General features: G+C 36.4%; 1 protein-coding gene across 1 annotated transcript; it reads right to left on the reverse strand.

The window, feature by feature from the left end:
* Nucleotides 1–11,054: 11,054 nt before the first annotated feature.
* LOC132255237 (uncharacterized mitochondrial protein AtMg00810-like) lies at nucleotides 11,055–11,516 on the reverse strand. The gene has a single exon (XM_059743287.1). The coding sequence runs from the start codon at nucleotides 11,514–11,516 to the stop codon at nucleotides 11,055–11,057; it is 462 nt and encodes a 153-aa protein (XP_059599270.1).
* Between the last annotated feature and the right edge of the window lie 9,724 nt (nucleotides 11,517–21,240).

Below are 21,240 nucleotides of genomic sequence, written 5' to 3' on the forward strand. Positions count from 1 at the left end.
AGTGGTTGTCGGTGCAGCGCAATGGCAGTGAACAGCGTGGAGGTGGACTGGCGGCATCACGGTGAGCAGGTCTGGAGGATGAGGAAGAGAATGGAGGGAGAGAAGAGGAAGGAGAGAAAAGGAGATAGGAGAAAGGGGTGGAGGTCAGAATGGTATGTGGGGTTTGAGAGTCTTCATCCCTTTTTGATTATGGTTGTCGTTCAAGAATGTGATTGACGATCTATTGACAAGTATGTTTGCCAACCCCATTGGCCCAAACCTTAATCTATGAAATGTTGTGCGACAACCTCTTATATGTTTCTTTCTGCAGCATGGACATAGCTGGACACTGTCTTCTACACAGCAAAGGACATTAAAACTCAAAGTTTACTGAAGAAGCGTAATCTACAAAATAAAAATGGAGACCACAAACATATTTGTGAGGTTGTTGAATGTATCAGAAACAAATCTTCACCATCTGCATCTTCTTTCTCCCTTTCAGAACACCAGTTCAAAAGCTGCCACTTTAATCATATTTTCTGAAAACAATAATAATAATAAAGATTATATTTAAATCTCAAAAAATGATTCTCTCATTTTGGTTTTATTAAAAAAATATATAAAATAATTATAATTAATTAATATTTTATATATTTTTAAATTATATATTTACAAAGAATTAAAATAAGTGAAATAAATTTTAAAAACATCTAAAAATAATATATTTATTTTAAATTTAATTTTTATTTCCTTTTTATCATTTTTCTATTTATTCTCTCTGCGTTCGATTTTCTCCCAAAATTTTCGGAAATCAAAGATAGCGCAAACTCTTTGATCCATCAGGAACCTGCCTTCTACAAAATCAAAAAATAAAAAAAATAAAAATACCACTCTTTATGTTAATTTAGTAACCAAAGGAAAACTGCTACCTGTATCATACCGCACCTTATCATAAGAAGCAGGCCTTCCAGATGACAATTGTGTTAACTCTTTCAAGAAACTGCAAACATTAAAAATAGGGTGAAGAAGGGATTTGATTGTTGTCTAATTAATGGACCTTTAACTTTGTAAGTCTAAGATTTTGTAATTAATTCGTAAGTCCAAAATATCTAGGATGTCTCGTATTTTGTCTTTGCCTTCCCCGCCCCCCCCCCCCCCTCCCTCATAAATTGGGCTCTAAGCATCAATTGCCCATACTTAGGCCACCATTTTTTATTTCACACCACGCAAAAGTTACTTATTTTAATTTCTTTTTTCAAAAAAAGTAGGTTGAACCCGTATTTACCAAATGCAGTTTCATTTTTTAATCAAAATTTTTGTAAATGGGTTTCATTTTTTTATAACTAAAATTACATTTATCAGTGCCATTTTATTTTTGAAAATTTTAATTTCCTATTTTTTCATATTTTTTATAATTTTATTTTTTATTTTGTCTTATTTATTTATATAATTTTATTGTTTTTAAGACTATTAATTTATTGGTAAGTAAAATAGTAGTTTATTATTATTTTTAAAAATTTAGCTTTATTCAAGTAATAGTAGAGTGGTAAGTTTTAATATAATTTTTTTATTATTTTAAAGTATATATTTTAAATTTTATAAAATAAAATTATTAATTGATAAATAAAAATCTTTAATCTAGAACTTTTATATCTTTTTTTATTTATAATTATAAATTTCAACAATACACACCCAATGTATGTAAATAAGATTTGTGAGAACGGCCCACTTACCTAACCACCATTGTTGCCCTTGTTGCTTTCATTGTTCCAGTGCTCCTCAGCCTCATTGATTTGAAGTTTCAAAAGAAGGTTGGCTCTGTAATACAAGCGCACCCTATAAATGTAAAACAAAAGCTAAATGGACTGAAAGTGTTTAACTGGATACCAAACAATGTATCATTCATATTGTTTACTACAAGAAAAAAAGGAATCAATGATGCTTTTTAAGTGTCAAGAAAAGTATAAGATGACGTTTCTCTAAAGCGTCCTCTTCTCCCCTGTCATTATATGTTTTAGTCAATAATGACGCTTCTAGGAAGCATCATCTTTGATTTATACATTCAATGACACTTAAAGAAGTGTCATCTTTGAATAACGTTAATGATGATACTTATAAATCATCTTTGAGTATTTTTTACTAAAATAGTTTTTATAAAATTGTCATTGTTGACACTCATACGGGCGTCATCTTTGGATTATTTTTTCAATGACACTTTTAAAAGCGCCATCTTTGGTTATGTTAATAATGACACTTAATAGAAGATTCATCTTTAAGCATTTTATTTTAATAATAATATTGCTATTATGTTTTTAAAACAATGAATTTCCTATATAATTAAATAAAAGCAAAAGCAATTCTAAATCATAGAATTAAATTGAATTTTATAAATTAAAATATCTCCAAATATTAATATACAATGGCTTAGTTTGAATAATTAGTATAATTACTTGTATACAAATTATAAATTTGCTCATTAGATCAAAATATTTCAATGAGAATTTTTAAATCCAATATAAGAACAAATATCGGCGCAATGACTACGAAAAGAAACCATCATCAACAAAAACCTAATTCAACCTCCTAATGATTTAAATGATATCATCTTCATGATTTTCAGCATCGCTTCATTGTAATGATTTCTCATCTTCTTGTAAGCCAATTTCCTTTGCAAGCTATAAAAAAAATAATAAAAAAATATAAACTTTTAAATTATACATGTAACAACCAATATAATTGAAACAAAAAAATATAAGAATATAAAATAATCCAGCATGTTAATTAGCTTTTGTTCAAGCAAAGCAATAAAACAAACATACTAATTAGTTATATCTCAATCCCACTTGTAAACAATTTTCCTTATCATTAATTTTCATGCTGTATTTTCTTAGAACATTTTAAATCTTGAAATCATGATAGGTTAACTTTAGATAGGATATTTCTAAATGAGTGTAGTGCATGTCTAGTAAGCTAATTTACTCGTAATATTTGACCCTGAGGTAGTTGATATAGAGAAATTAACATCTTGGTAGTTTAGCCATGACCCAATTGTTGAAAATATGCAAGTTGATGTGTAGGCAATAAATATGCAGGTTGATAGTTCTTTCCTAATTGTATTATTGCTATAAATATGCAAGCTAATATGTAGGCCGTAAATTTTCCCAGAATAGTGACCAAACTAGTTTTCTAGAATAATTTCTTAGAGCTGTATATATATCCCTATTGTAATCTTAGTATATGTATGAATAAAATTTAAATTTCTCCACATGGTATTAGAGTTGGTTAGAGTTATGCCCTAAGGGGGTCTTTTTTTGTTGGCCGGGGGGATGGGGGGGAGTGGTATGGGCTATTCTATGGTAGAATCTGGTGGCCTTCATCGTCCTCTTACTTTGCATTCATTGTGAAGACTTTCTTTTCTTATATTTGATCAGCGTTATCTAGATTTTCCCTTTGAAAAACTTGGCCTCAATTGCCTAGTATCTCTCTCAGATTTCTGGTTTTTGTTACCCAGAAATTTTTTCTCACAACCTATGGAATTAATATTTAAACTTCCTTTTCTATAGCCCTTGTTGTCCTTTATCACCTTATCCAAAGTCATGATCAATTTATCTTCTTCCCAAACCAGAGTTAGTCACTACCCTTACTTTTCCTACTGAAAATCCTGATTCCCAAATCACAATTTGCAAACTTAATGGCACACTTGTCTTGGATGGTCACAATATACCAAGTTATTCATCAAAAGCAAAAAGAAGATGGGTGATTTGTTAGAGAAAGTTCCCATTCCTAAGGATGATGATCCTAAGTTGGAGACATGGGAAGCTGAAAATTCCATGATCATGCCTTGGTTGCTTCATTCTATGCAACCAAAAATCAACAAATCACTTCTCTTTCTTTCAACAGCTAAGGAAATTTGGGAAGTTATGACATTCATATTCAAAGGTGGAGATAAAGGCTCAAGTTTATGACTTAAAGAATTAAATTCACTCTATGAAGCAATGGTTGTTATCTGTGACGGAGTATTATGATATGCTAGAAGGCTTATGACTAGAACTGGTTCACTATCAACATAATGGAATCTGTTGCTATTCAACTGCAGAACTTGATTGAAGAAGACAAGAATTTTGCTTTCTTGGCTGGTTTAAATCCTGACCTAGATCAAGGGTTCAAGTTCTAGGAAAAGAACATTTTCCCTCAATGAAAGAAGCATTTGCTTATGTACATGCAGAAGAGAGTCGTTAGATTGTGATGTTGGAAAAACCATACATCAAGAATTTGGCTCTTGCAATTCCCAAATCCAATAATTATTATACAACTGAGAAACAAGAAGGAAGGAGATCAAGTGATTGAATGAAAATAGCACTAGGTGGTGTGATTTTTGTACCAAACCTCAACATGTACATGCACAAGAGACCTATCGGAAAATTCATGGAAAGCCCTATTCCATTGGGAAAAATGATGGAAAATGAGAGTAGTGTGGCCAGAGTCAAAATTAGGTTTTCAGTGGATAACAAGAAGGAAGAAACTTCTATGGGTAGTCAAGAGTTTGAAGGATCTAATAAGGAACAACTGGAAAAATTAAAGGGCTTACTTCACCAAATGAACACTTCCATGTCTATGTGCTCCTATGTTCAACAAGGTGATATCTCTAAAGGCTTAATTACTTTTTCAGTTTGTTATTCTGACCCTTGGATTCCCAAGTGGTGGATTGGGTGCACAACACCTGAATTTCTATATGAAGGTATTTTTTTTCATGTTACGAGCACTTAGTTTCCGGAATCCAACCTATTGGTAGCTTTGGTAAAGCTCTATCTTCCTTGGACACTCTTGTCAACTTACCATACCAATTGAAAAGGGTCAAGAACCATCGAAAACCTTGCAGAAAATCCTTGATTGCAGCAGCTTCAAATTGGAGAACCTTGCGCTCCCCCTGAGACAAAAAGAATTAAAAAAGACATGCAATACTTACTGACATCTTAGTTTTTAAACCAGAAAAATATATCACAGCTTAGAAATGAGAAGTTTGATGGTTCTTTTTCTTTGATAAGCTAAATTTTCGAGCATGAATAATTTTTTCCCTCATAAGTAAAATCTTAACTAGTTTATGTTACAAATATTACTTCCTAACTGTTCATATGGGCTAGTGTCTCCAGAATTCTATCTTCCCTCTGTCAATACCCTTCTACAGGTTATATGCCCATTAAGGGGGTCAAGGGGAGAGGTATTGTTTTATAGGTTATATATATCCAATTAATTTTGCTTCCAGGCAACATTCAAGCCTTATTCCTTGAGGCTCATCTCAATGCAAGCCTCATGGAAAATTGAAAGCACAAGCTTCAAGGTGTGAAGTCCTCAAGTCTGCACTTTTTCTCATAAAAGTAACACTGTTTCTCATAAAAGTAACTAAGTTTATGTCAAAAAAATCAGTCAAGGAATAGTTTAGTTGTAAAATTTAGTAACATTCTAGTCTCATAAAGCTATCATCTAGTTCCTTCTCTAGACGTGATTTTGTTGGAATTTAGAATTGTAGTTCACTTATTTTCATTGGGAGCGAAAAAAATTTGTTTTGAATAGCCTAGGCATGTAAAATTTTATTGTAAGCTTCCTTGCCTAGACTGGGTCTGTTTTCCCAAACCTTTACAACTATTACATTACATAGTTTCATCTACTTTTCAGGTTAGAACTGCTACGAGAACATGAAAGCTACAAGGAAGAACAAGTGGAGGAATTAAAACACTCTATGCAAAGTGGAATGGTTAGTTTTCACTTCAATATTCCTCCAGGCTCCAGCTATAACTATATCTTGTTTCTGGCCCTTAAGGCCTAGCTCAATGGTAAAGGGTTGGACTGGGTTTATGGGAGGTTCAGGTTTAAGTTCTAGTGTTAACAAGAAACGAAAACTATATTTTGCTTCTGATAAAAAAATCTTATGGCAATTATGATTTCTCATCTCTGTTATTTCATTTGAACTCCCAAACACAGGCAATGAAAGAGCAAGCTCAGCTCAGGGAAGAGATGGCTTACCAGTACAAAGTTGGCAGCTTTGAGGTGAGCTTAATGACCCAATTCCTCGAGTGATTTCCAATCATTTTCTGCTTATTGTTCTTATTTTGTGCCCATTTATATCAATACTCAATAGGCTGCAGATGCCATCCAAAGAAGATTGGATCCAGATGTTGCTATGTAAAAGAGTAGCTGGTCATAGTCTTGGGATGGAAATCCTGTCATGCTTGGAACACCTTGCATTAGGATGCAAGGTTCGTCTGGATCCTTCTTTTGTTAGGCTTACTAAGAGGATCTCTTTTGACTTTTTTCCTTCTTCATAGAAAATACAGCAGGGTTCAAACTTATGTTCTAGGTTCGACTACTTTGCTGCTCTTTTCCCATGTTTGTAGATCTATGGAAGAGTGTCTTGTTTTAACTGCTTCTGTACCACATGCAATACTGATCAATTGCTCCTTTGTGCTCACCGCTTCTTAGAAAAGATAATGTTTGTATTCTTTTTTATGGGTTCTACATCTTTGTTAATTTTTCATGACTTGTAATTGAATCTATGTTACCCTAATTGTTTTACAAGTTAACGATTCTGTAATTTATAGCTGAATCTATATCAATCTAATCTTACATTTGAAAACACCAGCGTGGAAAAAGGTACAGGGCCCGGTTCTGATACATGATGAATCTGGACTTGATGGGATTAAGAAAAAAAAGAGCATGCAAGTCATGGATGCATTTAATTTTCCCTTTTAAACAAATAGGCCCATATAGTCAATTAGCTTGTATGCATATTGATTGAGTAGATCTAGACCATATCAGTTTTGACATGGTCTAGATTACATATGGTAAAAAATCATATAGTCAATTAACCCTACTTCCAGTTGTTAACAAAGCACTAATTACATATGGTAAAAAATCATAAAGAAAAGGGAACAAAAGAAAAATAAAGGGAAAGCAGGAATTCAACTCGAGTTTTGACATGTCTTAACTTGTTCTCGGTCCAAATACAGATGCTTCTCATCAACTTCAACCATCAAATTGTGGTTCCCACATTTATTTAAATAAAAGTGTACTTCATAGAAATGTTGGAAGATGCTTGGCCACACATCAATAAAACATGTTCAGAATGATGAGCAACTCTCATTAGTGGCATTAAAATACAAGGGATACAAGCTTAAAGCTGTTGCTTTCTACTATTTCATAATCATCAGTTTTTTTAGACAACCTAATTACAGACAATGGCAGCCTCTTAACAAAAATCTAAAGTGCAACTGCAAGAAAGGGACATCTCTTAATACAATCCCATGAATAGCACGGAATATCAACAAAACAAGAAGTATAGCATGTACAAAAAATTAGTTGGTGAAGCAGGAATAATATGTGTATATCCCAGAAGAAAAAAGAAGATAACTTAAAAATAAACAGAGGAAAAAAAATGTGAAAGTAGTGACTTAGGCATGGTGTACTAGTTTTATGTCTTCAGTCTCTTTTGTGATTGATCTGAGTCCTCGGCACTGCTTGCATCCCTGTGATGTGCAATTATATGATTGCTAGGAGGGGGTTCTCATGATCCTGGATCAAAATGAAATAAAGAAATCAATAAGAAAGATCCATAAGAGAGGAACTTTTGTTAGCTAACAAAGTCCACAAAACAACTGTTAAACAATATAAAAAAATTGGAATGAAGCCTCCTTTGTTTCTACAATTGAAATAACGACAAAAGTAAAAACTAGAAAGAAAGAGGAGCCTAAACTGAATCTAAAGCATACTAATTTTAAGAAACAAAGAATATACCGTTTATATTATATTAGTATGGATGAGAATCATATAGGTATATGAATTTTGCATTAGAAAAAGAATAAAATAAAATAAAATTCAATGTTCACATGTAATCAAATTTATAGGTATATCAAATTCAATGTTCACAAAGTCCACAAGAAACCCCATGTTCCTTAGGTTGTCCATACAATATTCATATGCCCATTCTTCCCAAGCTTGCACTAGGGGTATAAACCCATGTCAATAATCTCACTGGTTCAAATTTAGTGTACTCCACAACATAAACCTGAAAATCTAGGCGCACTAGAGGAGTTCACAAAGCTCTTTCTAAGCAAAATAAGGCAACTCAACTTGAAAATCTTTCCCAGGACATTGTCTTATAAATATTAAAATTATGGGTTAGGTTCATAAATTTAGAAGAGGAGGGTATGGTCTCGTATTTGAGGAAAAAAATATCTTACCCACAAAAAATCACTAAAATGGTTTGATGTTCAAAATGACTGGCAAATAAATAATTGAAACGTGGCCTACCATACTCTAGAGGTTGAATGGTAAAATGTTAGTGCTACTTTAAATCAATAACTTGGAGAAAATCATTGTTTCATCTACTAACAGTAGGAAACAGATGAGACACTTGAGTGAAATTACCTTATAGATAGTAAAGACAGGAGAATTTACACCACTCCAGATATGAGGGTGATCAGATGCCATTGCCAAGCCATATGTTAGATGAACCCCTAGTGTTGCTGAAGTAGAGTTCTCAATCTGTTAAACAACAAAGGGCAACCATGTAAGTTTACTTGAGACCTTATGCAAATTTGAAGTCACAGATGCATAATTGGAGAATCAATCTCAAAGTTAGTGACTCCAGATTAGGGAAAACTAAAATTTAATGTTACCCTTTCTCCCATGTCATCAAGCATGACATCTTGGCCTACTGGAAAGGAGAATTATTTGCTTTGTTGTTCCTTATTAGTTCATCAGAAAATATGGAGTGATTCCCAAGTGCAGAGCAAGATTGGGTAACAGGTTTAGATTTTGGCTATTCCCTATATAAATTATGTTTATGAACTCCAAGATTACCGATTATGCATAGTTTAAAATGAAAAAAAAATGTTCTTACAAGATGAAGTAAATCAAAAGTGTTTACCTCCATTATCTATTGGGAAGGATCTCTCATTCAATGCTTGGCTCAAAGTTAGTGACTAATTCTCGTCCATTGCATTTTATGGTAACCTTGTCGAAGACCCTGTTTTCAAGAGAACGAAAACATCCAATCTTCTTCCAACCCATGGACTCCTCTCTTCAGCTGGTCCTTTGATTCGAACTATATTGACCCCAAAATAAACCTTCTTAACCAGATGCATATTAGATTCAAGTCGGCCTTGGAACGAAAAGCCCCACATTTTCTGGTTGCTTCACAGAGGAGATTGAAGCAGGATCTTGAAAATGAAAACCCCCAAACAGCTCTGGCGGCTAATTAATTCATGTCGTCATTTCATGATGTGATGTATCACCCCAAAATTGTCTCTTGCCTCACTTGTTGCCGCTCAGATCTTGAGATTTCATTCTTGACAAAAGAATAATTGTAGATCAGGGTGTGAATACAATACTCTTTCAAAGGTTAGGGTTTTTTATGCTTTAAGGGTTTAGGTCTTTTAAGGGTTTTGATACTCACAAATGGTCTTCTAAGGCTTGTATGAGTGCGAATTATGTCTTTTGGCAGGTGCAGCAAATCATATAGAGGGAATGGGAAATATATTACATATACTGTGTAAGAAAGAACATGGCGTTCTTCAACGTTAAGGATGCCTATTGAAATATGTATACAATGATACTTAAAATAAGTGCCAACGTCTTTAAACTTATACAGTTCAATGACGCTTATAGAGGTGTCATGGTAAACAAGCGCCAACATTTTAGTATATCTAACTAAACAATGACGCTTTTTCAAAAGCGCCAAGGATAAGAGCGTCCTTGTTTTAGTTTTTTGTAGTAGTGTTTTATACTAAAATATTACAACTGAATAGAGTTTATCATGGAGTGCAATACACACATACAGGGAGAAATAAGGCTAACGTTACAATTGAATGTGTTGTATAGGAGCTTAACATTACAACTGCGTGAGTTGAGAGCCTAAAGACTCGAACAAGTATTAGATACTCTTAACACCCCCTTGCAAATTGATGGGGGAAGAGTAACAAGCAATTTGGAACGCAAACAGTTGAAATGCATGGTAGTCTGGCCCTTGGTAAAAACTTCTGCCACTTGATCCTAAGTAGAAATATACCTTACTTGTATGTCTTTGTTCAACACTTTTTCTTTGATAAAATGATAATTAGCTTAACATTACAACTAAACGAGTTGAGAGCCTAAAGACTCGAATAGGTATTAGATACTCTTAACACCCCCTTGCAAATTGATGGGGGAAGAGTCACAAGCAATTTGGAACGCAAACAGTTGAAACGCAAGGTAGTCTGGCCCTTGGTAAAAACATCTGCCACTTGATCTTGCGTAGAAATATACCTTACTTGTATGTCTTTGTTTTGATAACCTTTGAAGAAATATGCAGAAGAGAATGAACTGAACTATTTTTCATTAAGATGAGAATCAAGATTATAAACATATTTATATACAGCTACATGAGGTGGTTTTGATCTGTTACACAGTTGCTTAGTTACAACTGTGAGAGAGGTGGTTAGGAGGTTTGTTTAGGGTGTGTTTGGTTATCATCACCCCCCTCCCCCCCCTCCCCGGCCCTCTCAAGCTCAGAGGCGGGTTAGTGACTGTGAGCTTGCTATGGAGACTACAAAATTGGGAAATAGGTAGGTGTTTGGTTAGTATATCAACAAGCTAGTCACTTGAAAGCACATAGCAGATATGAAGCCCTTGGCGTAGAACTTTATCTTGGATGAAATGCAAGTCCAATTCTATGTGTTTAGATTGAGAGTGGAAGATTGGATTAGCAACAAGATGAGTTGCACTCTGGTTATCACACCATAAGATGGGTGGAGAGGTAGGTAAGCAAAGTTCTTGAAGAAGTGGCTGAATCCACACCAACTCAGCGTGAGGGAGACTAACCCTTTATATTCAGATTCGGCATCGCTCTTGGAGACCAAGCATTGTTTGGAGGAGCACTATGAGATAAGATTTGAGCTGAGGAATACATAGTAGCTGCTGGTGCTCCAACGATCATTGGGACAAGATGCCCAGTCAGCATCACTATATCCCTGAAGTTCCATAGAAGGGGCAGGTTGAAATTGAAGACCAAGATTGAGTGTTCCTTTTAAATATCAAAGAATTCATTTGACAGCAAGCCAGTGGACACCGGAGGGTTTAGACATGAACTGACATGCTTTGTTTATGGCAAAGGCAATATCATGCCTTGTTAAAGTGATATATTGCAGAGCCCCTATTGTTCGATGATATTCAAAGGGGTTTGGTAGAGGCACACCATTCAACTGAGAGAGTGTGCTTCCAAGGCTACCTGGTGTGGGTGTAGGTTTGGAGTTCTCCTTGTGAGTGCAGTTGAGCAAGTCTATAATATACTTCTGCTGATTGAGGTGCAATATTGAGCCTTGATAGTGAGCTTGAATACCCAAGAAATAGGACAGAGGGTCAAGATCTCTGAGTGCAAACTTATCATGGAGATAGGAGATGAAGTGAGAGATCAGTTTCTGACTGCTTCCAATGACCAAAATGTCATCGACGTATACAAGGAGAATAAGCACCTCTGAAGTAGTGTGGTAAATGAAGAGGGACATGTTAGCATGTGAGGGTTGAAACCCATAATCAACTAAGGCGACCCAAAGCTTATGAAAACAAGCTCTAGGGGCTTATTTCAGGCCATAAAGTGCCTTATGTAATTTGTAGACATAGTGAGGATAGCGGGGGTGAACAAACCCCTAAGGTTGAGCCATAAAAACTTCTTCTTGGAGCTCTCCATTAAGGAAAGCATTGTCCACATCAAGTTGTCTAACCAACCATTGAAAGGAGACTACCAAGGCAAGAATGAGACGAATAGTGTAGGGCTTTGCAACAAGGTTGAAGGTGTCAAAATAAACCACTCCCAGAGTTTGGGTGAAACCTTTAACCAGCCTAGCTTTATGTCTTTCCACTGAACCATTAGGTCGATCTTTCAATTTGTATATCCATCGATAGCCAACAATGTGTGCTGAAGGAGGTAGAGGGACTAAGCTCCAAGTGTAGTTGCGGAGGAGGGCTTGATATTCATGATTCATGGCCTGAACCCAAGGATCACTCTTAGATGCTTGACTGTAGGTGCGAGGTTCTCCTGTCTACTGTACAAGAAAAGACTTTTTCTTATAAATTCCGGACTTTGCATGGGTTACCATTGGATGAGTGTTGAGGGGTGAAGGAGAGAAAGAAGAAGGCATAGAAGAAGAATTAGTTGCAAATGGACCTGAAGTAATGGAGGGAGGGACTCTAAAGTAGTAGGAATTGAAGTAGTGTTGGTAATGAGATTGCAAGTGAGAGGTGTAGATGAGCTGGGCTGAGGAAATAAAGCAAGTGTAGATGAACTGGGCTGAGAAATGGAAGAAAGTGTAGATAGGCTGGGCTAAGAAATTAAAGCAGGAGTAGAGAAGCTGGACTGAGAAAATGAAGAAGAGCTAAGAGGTGACGTTTGGAAAGGGAAGGAGGTCTCATCAAAGATGACACTTCTGGAGATGTAGACACGGCCAGAGGAGACATCAAAGCATATGCATCCCTTATGAGCTTATGCATAACCAAGGAACACACAAGCAATGAACCTAGAGGAGAGTTTGTGCTGAGTGTAAGGGCGTAAGGAGGGAAAACATAAACATCCGAAGACCTTGAGGTGACGATAATTGGGAATTTTATGGAAAAGAACTTGAAGAAGGGACTGAAAATTAAGGAGTTTAACTGGTAGGATATTGATGAGATATACTGTTGTTTGAAAAGCATAGGACCAATATTTGGAAGGTAAGGAGCCTTGTGTGAGAAGAGTCAGATCAATTTCAACAAGGTGGCGTATTTTTCTTTCTGCCCGACCGTTTTGCTGGGGTGTATGTGGGTAGGAAAATTGATGAACAATACCATGAGCTTCAAGGTAGGGTTTGAAAGCTAAGAATTCCCCACCATTGTCAGACTGAATGCATTTGATGGATGTAGTTAGTTGGTTTTCAACTATTTTATGAAAATGAATGAAAGTGGGTAGGGCTTGGTCCTTGGTTGAGAGAAAATAAATCCAGGTATACCTGGAATAATCATAAATGAAAATTAAGAAATACCGAGCACCTGTTGTTGAGGGATGAAGGGCATGACCCCATAAGTCTGTTTGAATAAGAGTTAAGGGTTGAGTTGCATGAGAAGAAGACAAAGAAAAAGGTAAAGTATGAGATTTAGCCAAAGGAAAAATTATACAATGAGGCATTTTATTAAGCTGAAATGAAACAAGAGGAATACAAGAGGCTAAAGCCTTATAAAGAATGGGAGCTAGAGGATGGCCAAGTCGGGAATTCCAAAGTGCACCAGCAGGAACTAAGCTTGTAGACAGAAAAGCACGAGTGGAAGAGGATGAAGGAAACTAATATAGTCCATCTTTAAGGTAGCCCTAGAGTAGTGTCTTCTTGGTGACTTGATCTTTGACAAAGAAATATGCTGAATGAAACTAAAAAAAGATAGCATTATCAGTGCAAATTTTTGAAACACTGATGAGGTTTGTAGAGAGTTGAGGGACATGAAGAACTTGATTTAAACATAAAACCTTGGAAGGAAAAGGAAAGAGTTTGTTACCTATGTTGTGAATAGGTAAAGATTGACCATCACCAATGGTAACTTGGTCAACACCGGAATATGGTTGCACATGGGAGAGGGTTTGAGCAGAATGAGTAAGGTGGTGGGTATCTCCGATATCAAAGAACCAGGAATCTTGATGTTCTGGTGCAGCAACAAGCATGGCCTGGAACTGAGAAGAATCCCTTGAAGATGAGGCACCATTGTTGTCTTGGTAGGTGATGTCAAAATGGTGATAACACTTCATAACAGTATGTCCAAATTTGCCACATAATTGGCATTGTGGGCGAGTAGGCAAATGAGGAGGTCTGGGATGAGCAGATGGTCTGTTAGGATTTCTGTTAGGAGTTGGTGGTCCTTGGTGTTGGTTTCTTGGTGTTTGATGTTGGTTTTTTATTTGATGAGGAGGTCTGAGGTGGTGCCAGGAATGAGAATTGGAGAAGGCTTGGGGTGGGATTGAGTTAGGTATGGCGGCCATGTGGGCAATAGAATGCAGGTCAGTGGGTGGTGTATGTTGATGATTTAGCCTCTGCTCATGCGTAAGAAGGATGTTGTGCACAAAGTGGAGAGAAAAATTGTCCTCTCAGGTTGTCAAGGAAGCCACAATTGAATTGTATTTAGGTCCCAAGCCACCATGAAGCTGAAGGATATGATCTTTGTTCTTAATGGGCTCCCCTATGGCAGCAAGATTGTTAGAGATGGTCTTAATGTAGAGGATATATTCTAGCATAGAATCAGCTCATTTCTTGGTTGTTTGGAACTCAAGGCGAAGCTGCATAATACGGGCTTTGCTTGAAGCAAAAAAGATCCTTTGTAGAGCCATCCAAGCATCATGGGATGTTTGGTGCCCAACGATTTGGCTCATGATGTCTAGTGTACGAGTGGAATACAATCAGCTAAGAACCATTCGATCGAAACGCCTCCACTGCACAAATTCAGGGTTGATATCTCCCGTGGGTAATTCCTTGGATGGGCATGGCTTGGTTCTTCCGATGAACTCTTCAAAGCCATTGGTGAAAAATACATTTTCCATCCGGGTCTTCCAGAGGATGTAGTTGTTACGGTCAAGCTTGATAGGGAGGGCATCTTTGAGGGATTGCAAAGAGGCTAGGTTAGGTGTTGAAGATGGCAGCTGAAGCTTAGACGATTGAGTAGAAGAAGGCATCGTGAAAAAAAATCAAGAAAGCAAGGCAGGCTCTGATACCATGATAACCTTTGAAGAAATATCCAGAAGAAGAGAATGAACTGAACTATTTTTCATTAAGATGAGAATCAAGATTACAAACGTATTTATATACAGCTACATGAGGTGGTTTTGATCTATTACACAGTTGCTTAGTTACAACTATGAGAGAGCTGGTTAGGAGGTTTGTTTAGGGTGTGTTTGGTTATCATGTTCATCACTTTTTCTCTGATAAAATGATAATCTACCTGCACATGTTTAGTCCTAGCATGAAACATTGGATTTGAAGCCAAAGCAACGGCACCTATGTTATCACACCAGAGGATTGGCGGGGAAGATGGTGAAACATGTAGTTCTAGCAGTAGCATTCAGAGCCAATATAATTCATCAGCAGCCAATGCCATAGATCTGTACTCAACTTTTTTACTGGATCTAAAGACCATATTTTGTTTCTTGGCACTCCAAGATATGAGATTCTGGCCAAGAAACACACCATATCCGCTTTTAGATTTTCTGTTATCTGGAGACCCTGCCCAATCTGAATCACAAAAAGCATTTAAAGATATGGATGAAGGAGTATATGACAATCCATAATCAATAATGCCTTTGAGATACCTAAGTACCCTCTTGACTACACACCAATGTGGCTCACGTGGTCTGTGCATAAATTGACATAACTGATTAACAGCATAACTTATGTCAGGACGTGAGATGGTGCACTAATGAAGCTCACCCACAATTTGTCCACATTCGGTAGCATCCTGTAAGAGGCCTCCTTCTTCAACCGAGAGTTTGGATCCTGACATGGTTGGTGAAGAGAGAGGTTTGGCACCGATCATTTTAGTCCTATCCAATAAGTCTGAAATATAGGTGGATTGGCGCAAATGAAGTCCTGTATGATCCCGTGATGCTTGTATCCCTTAAAAGTAGCTGATAGGGCCTAGATCCTTTACATGAAATTCGGACTTTAATTGTTGCATAAAATTAGTGATAGCCAAAGTATTTGAACGAGTCACTAATATGTCATCAACGTAGATTAGAACAAAAATTTTATGCTGGACAGTATGCAAGGTGAATAGAGAATAATCAACTTTAGACTCAAAAAATCCAAGTTCAATGAGTTGCTAAGAAAGCCATCTAAACCATGCTCGCGGGGCTTGCTTAAGGCCATATAAAGACGTGCAATTTGCAGACAAAATTTGGTTTAGACTCATCAATAAATCCCCATGTTTGCTCCTTATACACTTCTTCATCATACCATAGAGGAAAGCATTTGACACATCCAATTGCCGAATGGGCCAATTGATTGTTACTGCTAGTGATAAAACCAACCATATGGTAGTTGGCTTTATTACTGGTGAAAAAGTGTCATGATAGTCAACTCCACTCCTTTAGCCACAAGTCTCACTTTGAATCTCTTCATACGACCATTCTATTTCCTTTTAATTTTATAGACCCATTAATTTCGAACCATATGCTTATTGTGAGGTCTAGGACATAAAGACCACGTACCATTTTCCATCAGAGCATCGAATTCCTGTCCCATAGCTGCATGCATGCCACTCTGGATGAGACACTGCTCGTATAAAGCAAGTAGGTTCCTGTTCATTTAAAACATTGGACAACACATACATGGGATGTCGAGTGGAATAATAAACCTTATAGTCAGGAAATTGTTTGGGTTTATTATGATCTGTCTTGGATCATGTCATAATGGAATGGGTTGGCTGATGAGTTCTAGATGATTAGGACTTGTCGAAGTTGGCAAATCAAATGAGATTTGATTGTGGTCAAACCTCGACTGTTGGGAGGGATTTTCTGGCTAAGATGGAGGAGAAGGCATCGACAATTTAATATTTGAATTTTGAGTGGGCCAATCTAATGGGTGAGGTGCTGGAGAATTTACAGGAGCTTGTGGGGAATTACCATTGGAATTGGACTCATTCTCAACGTTATGAACGTGTGAGTTATCCAATTCAAATATGAGAGGTACAATATATTTGATAAAACCGAAAAGGAGCTTACCTGCGAAGGAGTGTTTGGCAGTGCACTTTGTGGGGAGTTTGAACTTTCGTCCATATCCTTAGCTGGAAATTGGTCTTCATAAAAAATTATGTGCCTGGAAATATACACTTTACTGGTGCCTAAATCTAAGCAACGATATCCTTTCTGATTAGTCGAATATCCTATGAATACACACTTTTTGCTTCTAAGAGCGGGTATGAAGAACAACCAAAGACACACAACTCTGAATAATTTGGTTCTTTGTTATATAACACGCTATACGAATACCTTTGTCCTAAGACTTTCGTCGGTAACTTATTGATTAAATAAACTGCTGTTTGAAGAGCGTCAACCCAATATCGTTTGTCTAGTGCTGATTGAGCAAGTAAAGTTATTCTTGCATGTTTCTTATATGTGACAATGTTTCCATTCGGCAATTCCATTTTGTTGAGAGGTATGAGGACATGTTAGCCTATGGAAGATCCCATGTTTAGATAGGAATTCTTTAAATTGATTAGATAAAAATTCTCCACAATTGTCAGTTTGTAATTGCTTAATGGAACAAGAAAAATAATTCTCAGCAAGAGATTTGAATTTCATAAATGTAGCAAATACATCCGACTTATGATAAAGGGAATACATGCATCCAACTGAACCTGGAAAAATCGTCAACAAAAAGAACATAATAACGACACCCACAAACAGACATGAGAGGTGAAGCCCAAACATCTGAATGAACTAATGACAGAGGTACTGCAGATTGACGGGTTAACTCATGAAAAGGTAGTTGTTTTGCCTTCCCTAATTGGCAAGAGGAACAAAAACCTAACTTATTGACTGAATTGGATAAAGAAAAAGACTTTATGCGAGCTAAAGATTCTAAAACAAATTTAGACGAGTCTCCTAGCCTAGAGTGCCAATGGTCCATCGAGGTAGTAATGCCTATGGTAGCCATTAGACATAGTAATTTATTCTGAAGACTCTTGCTGCCACCAATAGGATATAACCCATTTTCAACTTGCCTGTGGAGTAGCATTTTCCCTGTCTGATTCTCCTTCACAGTGAAGTCAAATCCAGCTATTATAAAATAGCAATTGTTGTCTAAACAAAATCTATTTATGGAAAACAAATTGGTTGAAGCATGAGGACAATGGAGAATATTTTTGAGGTTGAATTTGGTGTGTCCTATTTGTAAAGACGTTGAACCAATGCTTTTAATTAACAAATCGGAACCATTACCTACAGTCAGTGTCCTGTCCAGTGAAGGGTTGCTGAAGAGTGAGGGTCTTTGCTTCTGATGTTATATGAGCATTGGCGCCACTGTCGGCATACCAAACTTGGTGTTCATAAGTAGCATTGGATTCAGCCACCATTGCTGCAAGCTCGGTAGGAGGATGTCGGCCTTGGAATGATTAATCAAATTTGTAGTACTAGTCAAGAGCTATATGACCAGTTTTCCCACATATATTTGACATTTGAGGTGATTTCTTGAGGCATATTGTCCCTGATTTGGCCTTGTCGCTTGTGTGTTCTGCGGGACATTGGAGGGACTAGCTTGCCAAGGGTTCGATGTGGGTCGAGTTGTTTGCATGGGAGGCTTCTTTTTTCTTGTGAGAGGCTAGGCTTCTGCTTACTGGTAGTAAGTGCAAAGTGCGTTGTATTGGAGGCCAAATACACACACTGGGAGTCGATCAATGCTTCATAACTCAGAAGCTCAGCATTGAACTCATCAATGGTTAACTCTTTGTCTCGTGAAGCAAAATTGTACGAGGTAATGAAGGGATTGAACACAAGTTGCAAACCATCAATAATGTAAGAGATTAAATCTTGGTCATCTACAGGTTTACCTGCTGCAGCTAATTGATCGGCAAGAGCCTTAGCGGTTTGAAGATAGTCAAGAATGGGGCGACTACCTTGTGAAATTGTCTGTAGCTAACGCTTTATATGAGTGATCCTTGATCGTGATTGGCTGGAGAAGCGAGTCAAAAAAGTGTTCCACACTTTGTACGAGCTGTCCAAGCCATATAATATAGAGACCAATGTCTCGATGATAGAGGAAGGAATACAACCAAGAAGAGCTTGGTCTTTTCGGAACCAAATACCATACGTTGGATTTAGAGTGTTGTCAGGCAAATCCTTGTTGGGTGTGGGTTTGGAACCATCCACAAACTCCAGCAGAGAATTGCTTCTTAGAAATGGTAGAAACAATGATTGCCATCCAAGGTAGTTGGGTCCTTCAAGCTTGAAGGAGACAGGTGAGGGATAATGTGGGTCAAAGGATCCGTTAGTGCCATTGCTTTCAAAGGTGAGGGTGGAAGAGTTTGTGTCAGGTGAGGCCATTTGCAGAAACATGAACCAGGAGAAAAAAAAAGGTGTGAGCTTAATTCCCAATTGATACCATGTAAAATAAAAACTAAATGGACTGAAAGTATTTGGCTGGACACCAAACAATGTATCATTCATATTGTTTTATACTAAAATATTACAACTGAATAGAGTTTATCATGGAGTGTAGCACGCACATACAGAGAGAATAAAGCTGACGTTATGATTGAATGTGTTGTACAAGAGCTTAACGTTACAACTGAATGAGCTGAGATCCTAAAGACTCGGACAAGTATCAGATACTCTTAACAATAAACACCATGATGGCCTTCGTTAGCTTACTAGAATTTGTCTTGCTTTTCTAAATTGACTTCACCTTCCATTCTTCTCTTCTCTCTCCTAGTTGTGCTGCTCTTTTTCGCGCTAACATGATGTTTTCTAGTTCCCTCTCGTTGGCTTCACCAGCATCGCTACTTTTGCTTGGTGTGTTGCGATTGCCTCTATATTTCTTCTACGCCCTACTCTCACTTGCCAATTTGCATAACCTACTCCAATAATGCATCTCTGGATTCACCTTAAGATCATGGACAACTTTGAGACAATATTAATAGGTGGATGTAAACAAAATTAGACGACCTCCACCTTAGGTAAAAAGGAGTACCTCCATTACGACGAGCTAAAATACCTCACCCAAGGGCCTCAAGAGAAAAAATGAGATAGGACAATTTCGAGCATGCTAGACCGTGGAAAGAAAAAAAAAAAAAAGAACAGAAGGGCTTCCAAAGGCAGGAGACAACAACTATAAAATGAGGCTCTACCAAAAGAGAAAGGGAGGAGAAAAATTACTTTAGAGCATCTCCATTGGCGTCATCTGTGGGAAATGCGTCATCTTGGAAGCTTAAGCCATAACTTGAGAACAGCTAAAGCCATGAGAATTGACAAAGAACAACCAGAAAAGACGGAAGAGGAAAGAACGGAACAAATCGCGATTGAAAACCATTGTCCTAGTGAGTTGTAGAACCAAGAAAATCAACGACAGATAGATTTCATTGTCCACCAGTAGATGGAACTCCTCAAGAGGATGATGAGAGCACCAAGTGCCGGTAGACCCCGCTCAAGGTATGTCGGATCCCTATGAGGGGTTATCAGAAAGTAGCGTGACCAAACATTATGAGCATACATCTAACTAGTCCAGAGGCTGGAAACATGGAGCCAAACTGAGTTGGAACGCAAGTACGAAGAGTTGCCCGTAGAAGTCCAACAACTTAAACTTAAGATGAATCCCGTAATACCTGAGTTGGTAAAAAAGAATGAAGAAGACCCACATATTAATATTTTATTGGGAGAGATTTTGGAAAAGTTACTCAATGGTCAATAATTTGAAAATCTTGCTAATGTAAAGAGTAGAAATTTCATAAATTAAATTTAAATTTGAAGAACAATTAAACCATCAAATACTTGAGATTATATTTTGAAAAATTGAATATTAAGTATATTATGAGCATTAATTTAATTATTATTGGATAATTATGAGAGAATTGTAATGAGAAAAACTTGATAAAAATTTGAAGAACAATTTAACCATCCAATAATTGAGATTATATTTTGAAATTTTGAATATTAAGTATATTATGAGCATTAATTTAATTATTATTGGATAACTGTCAAAGAATTGTTGTGAGAAAAACTTGATAAAAATTTATATCATATTGAATTGTTATAATGGATAATTAAAAAGAAATTGAATTTAATTTTATAACAAATCAATTTAATTTTTATAATTAGAATTAAACCTTATAGAGTTACAAAACATCAAACAAAATTGAATTGAAATTAAATTAAGAGTAAATTATGATATATAAATTTAGGAAAATGTACAAAAGGGTAAATTAATTAAATGCGAATTTAGTGAATTCAACTTTTGCTATTTTGATTCAATTGAGGAATTCGACAAATGAAGTAAATTAAATAAAAGTTATACTAAATGGTTGAGAATTTGATTATTATAAATTGAATGCTAAATAATTGATGGAATTAATTTTTAGAATATTGTTTAAACTTTTGTTGGTAAATAAATATTGGTAAAATTAATGGGTTAAAGGTTATTATGAATTTGAGCTTCTTAGATGTCAAATGGTTATTTTATGTTTAAGACATCTTATGAAATTGATTTTTATTTTTATTTTTTGTAGTTAATG

This window comes from Vitis vinifera, chromosome 15, assembly GCF_030704535.1.
Source record: "Vitis vinifera cultivar Pinot Noir 40024 chromosome 15, ASM3070453v1".
NCBI classification, from domain to species: domain Eukaryota; kingdom Viridiplantae; phylum Streptophyta; class Magnoliopsida; order Vitales; family Vitaceae; genus Vitis; species Vitis vinifera.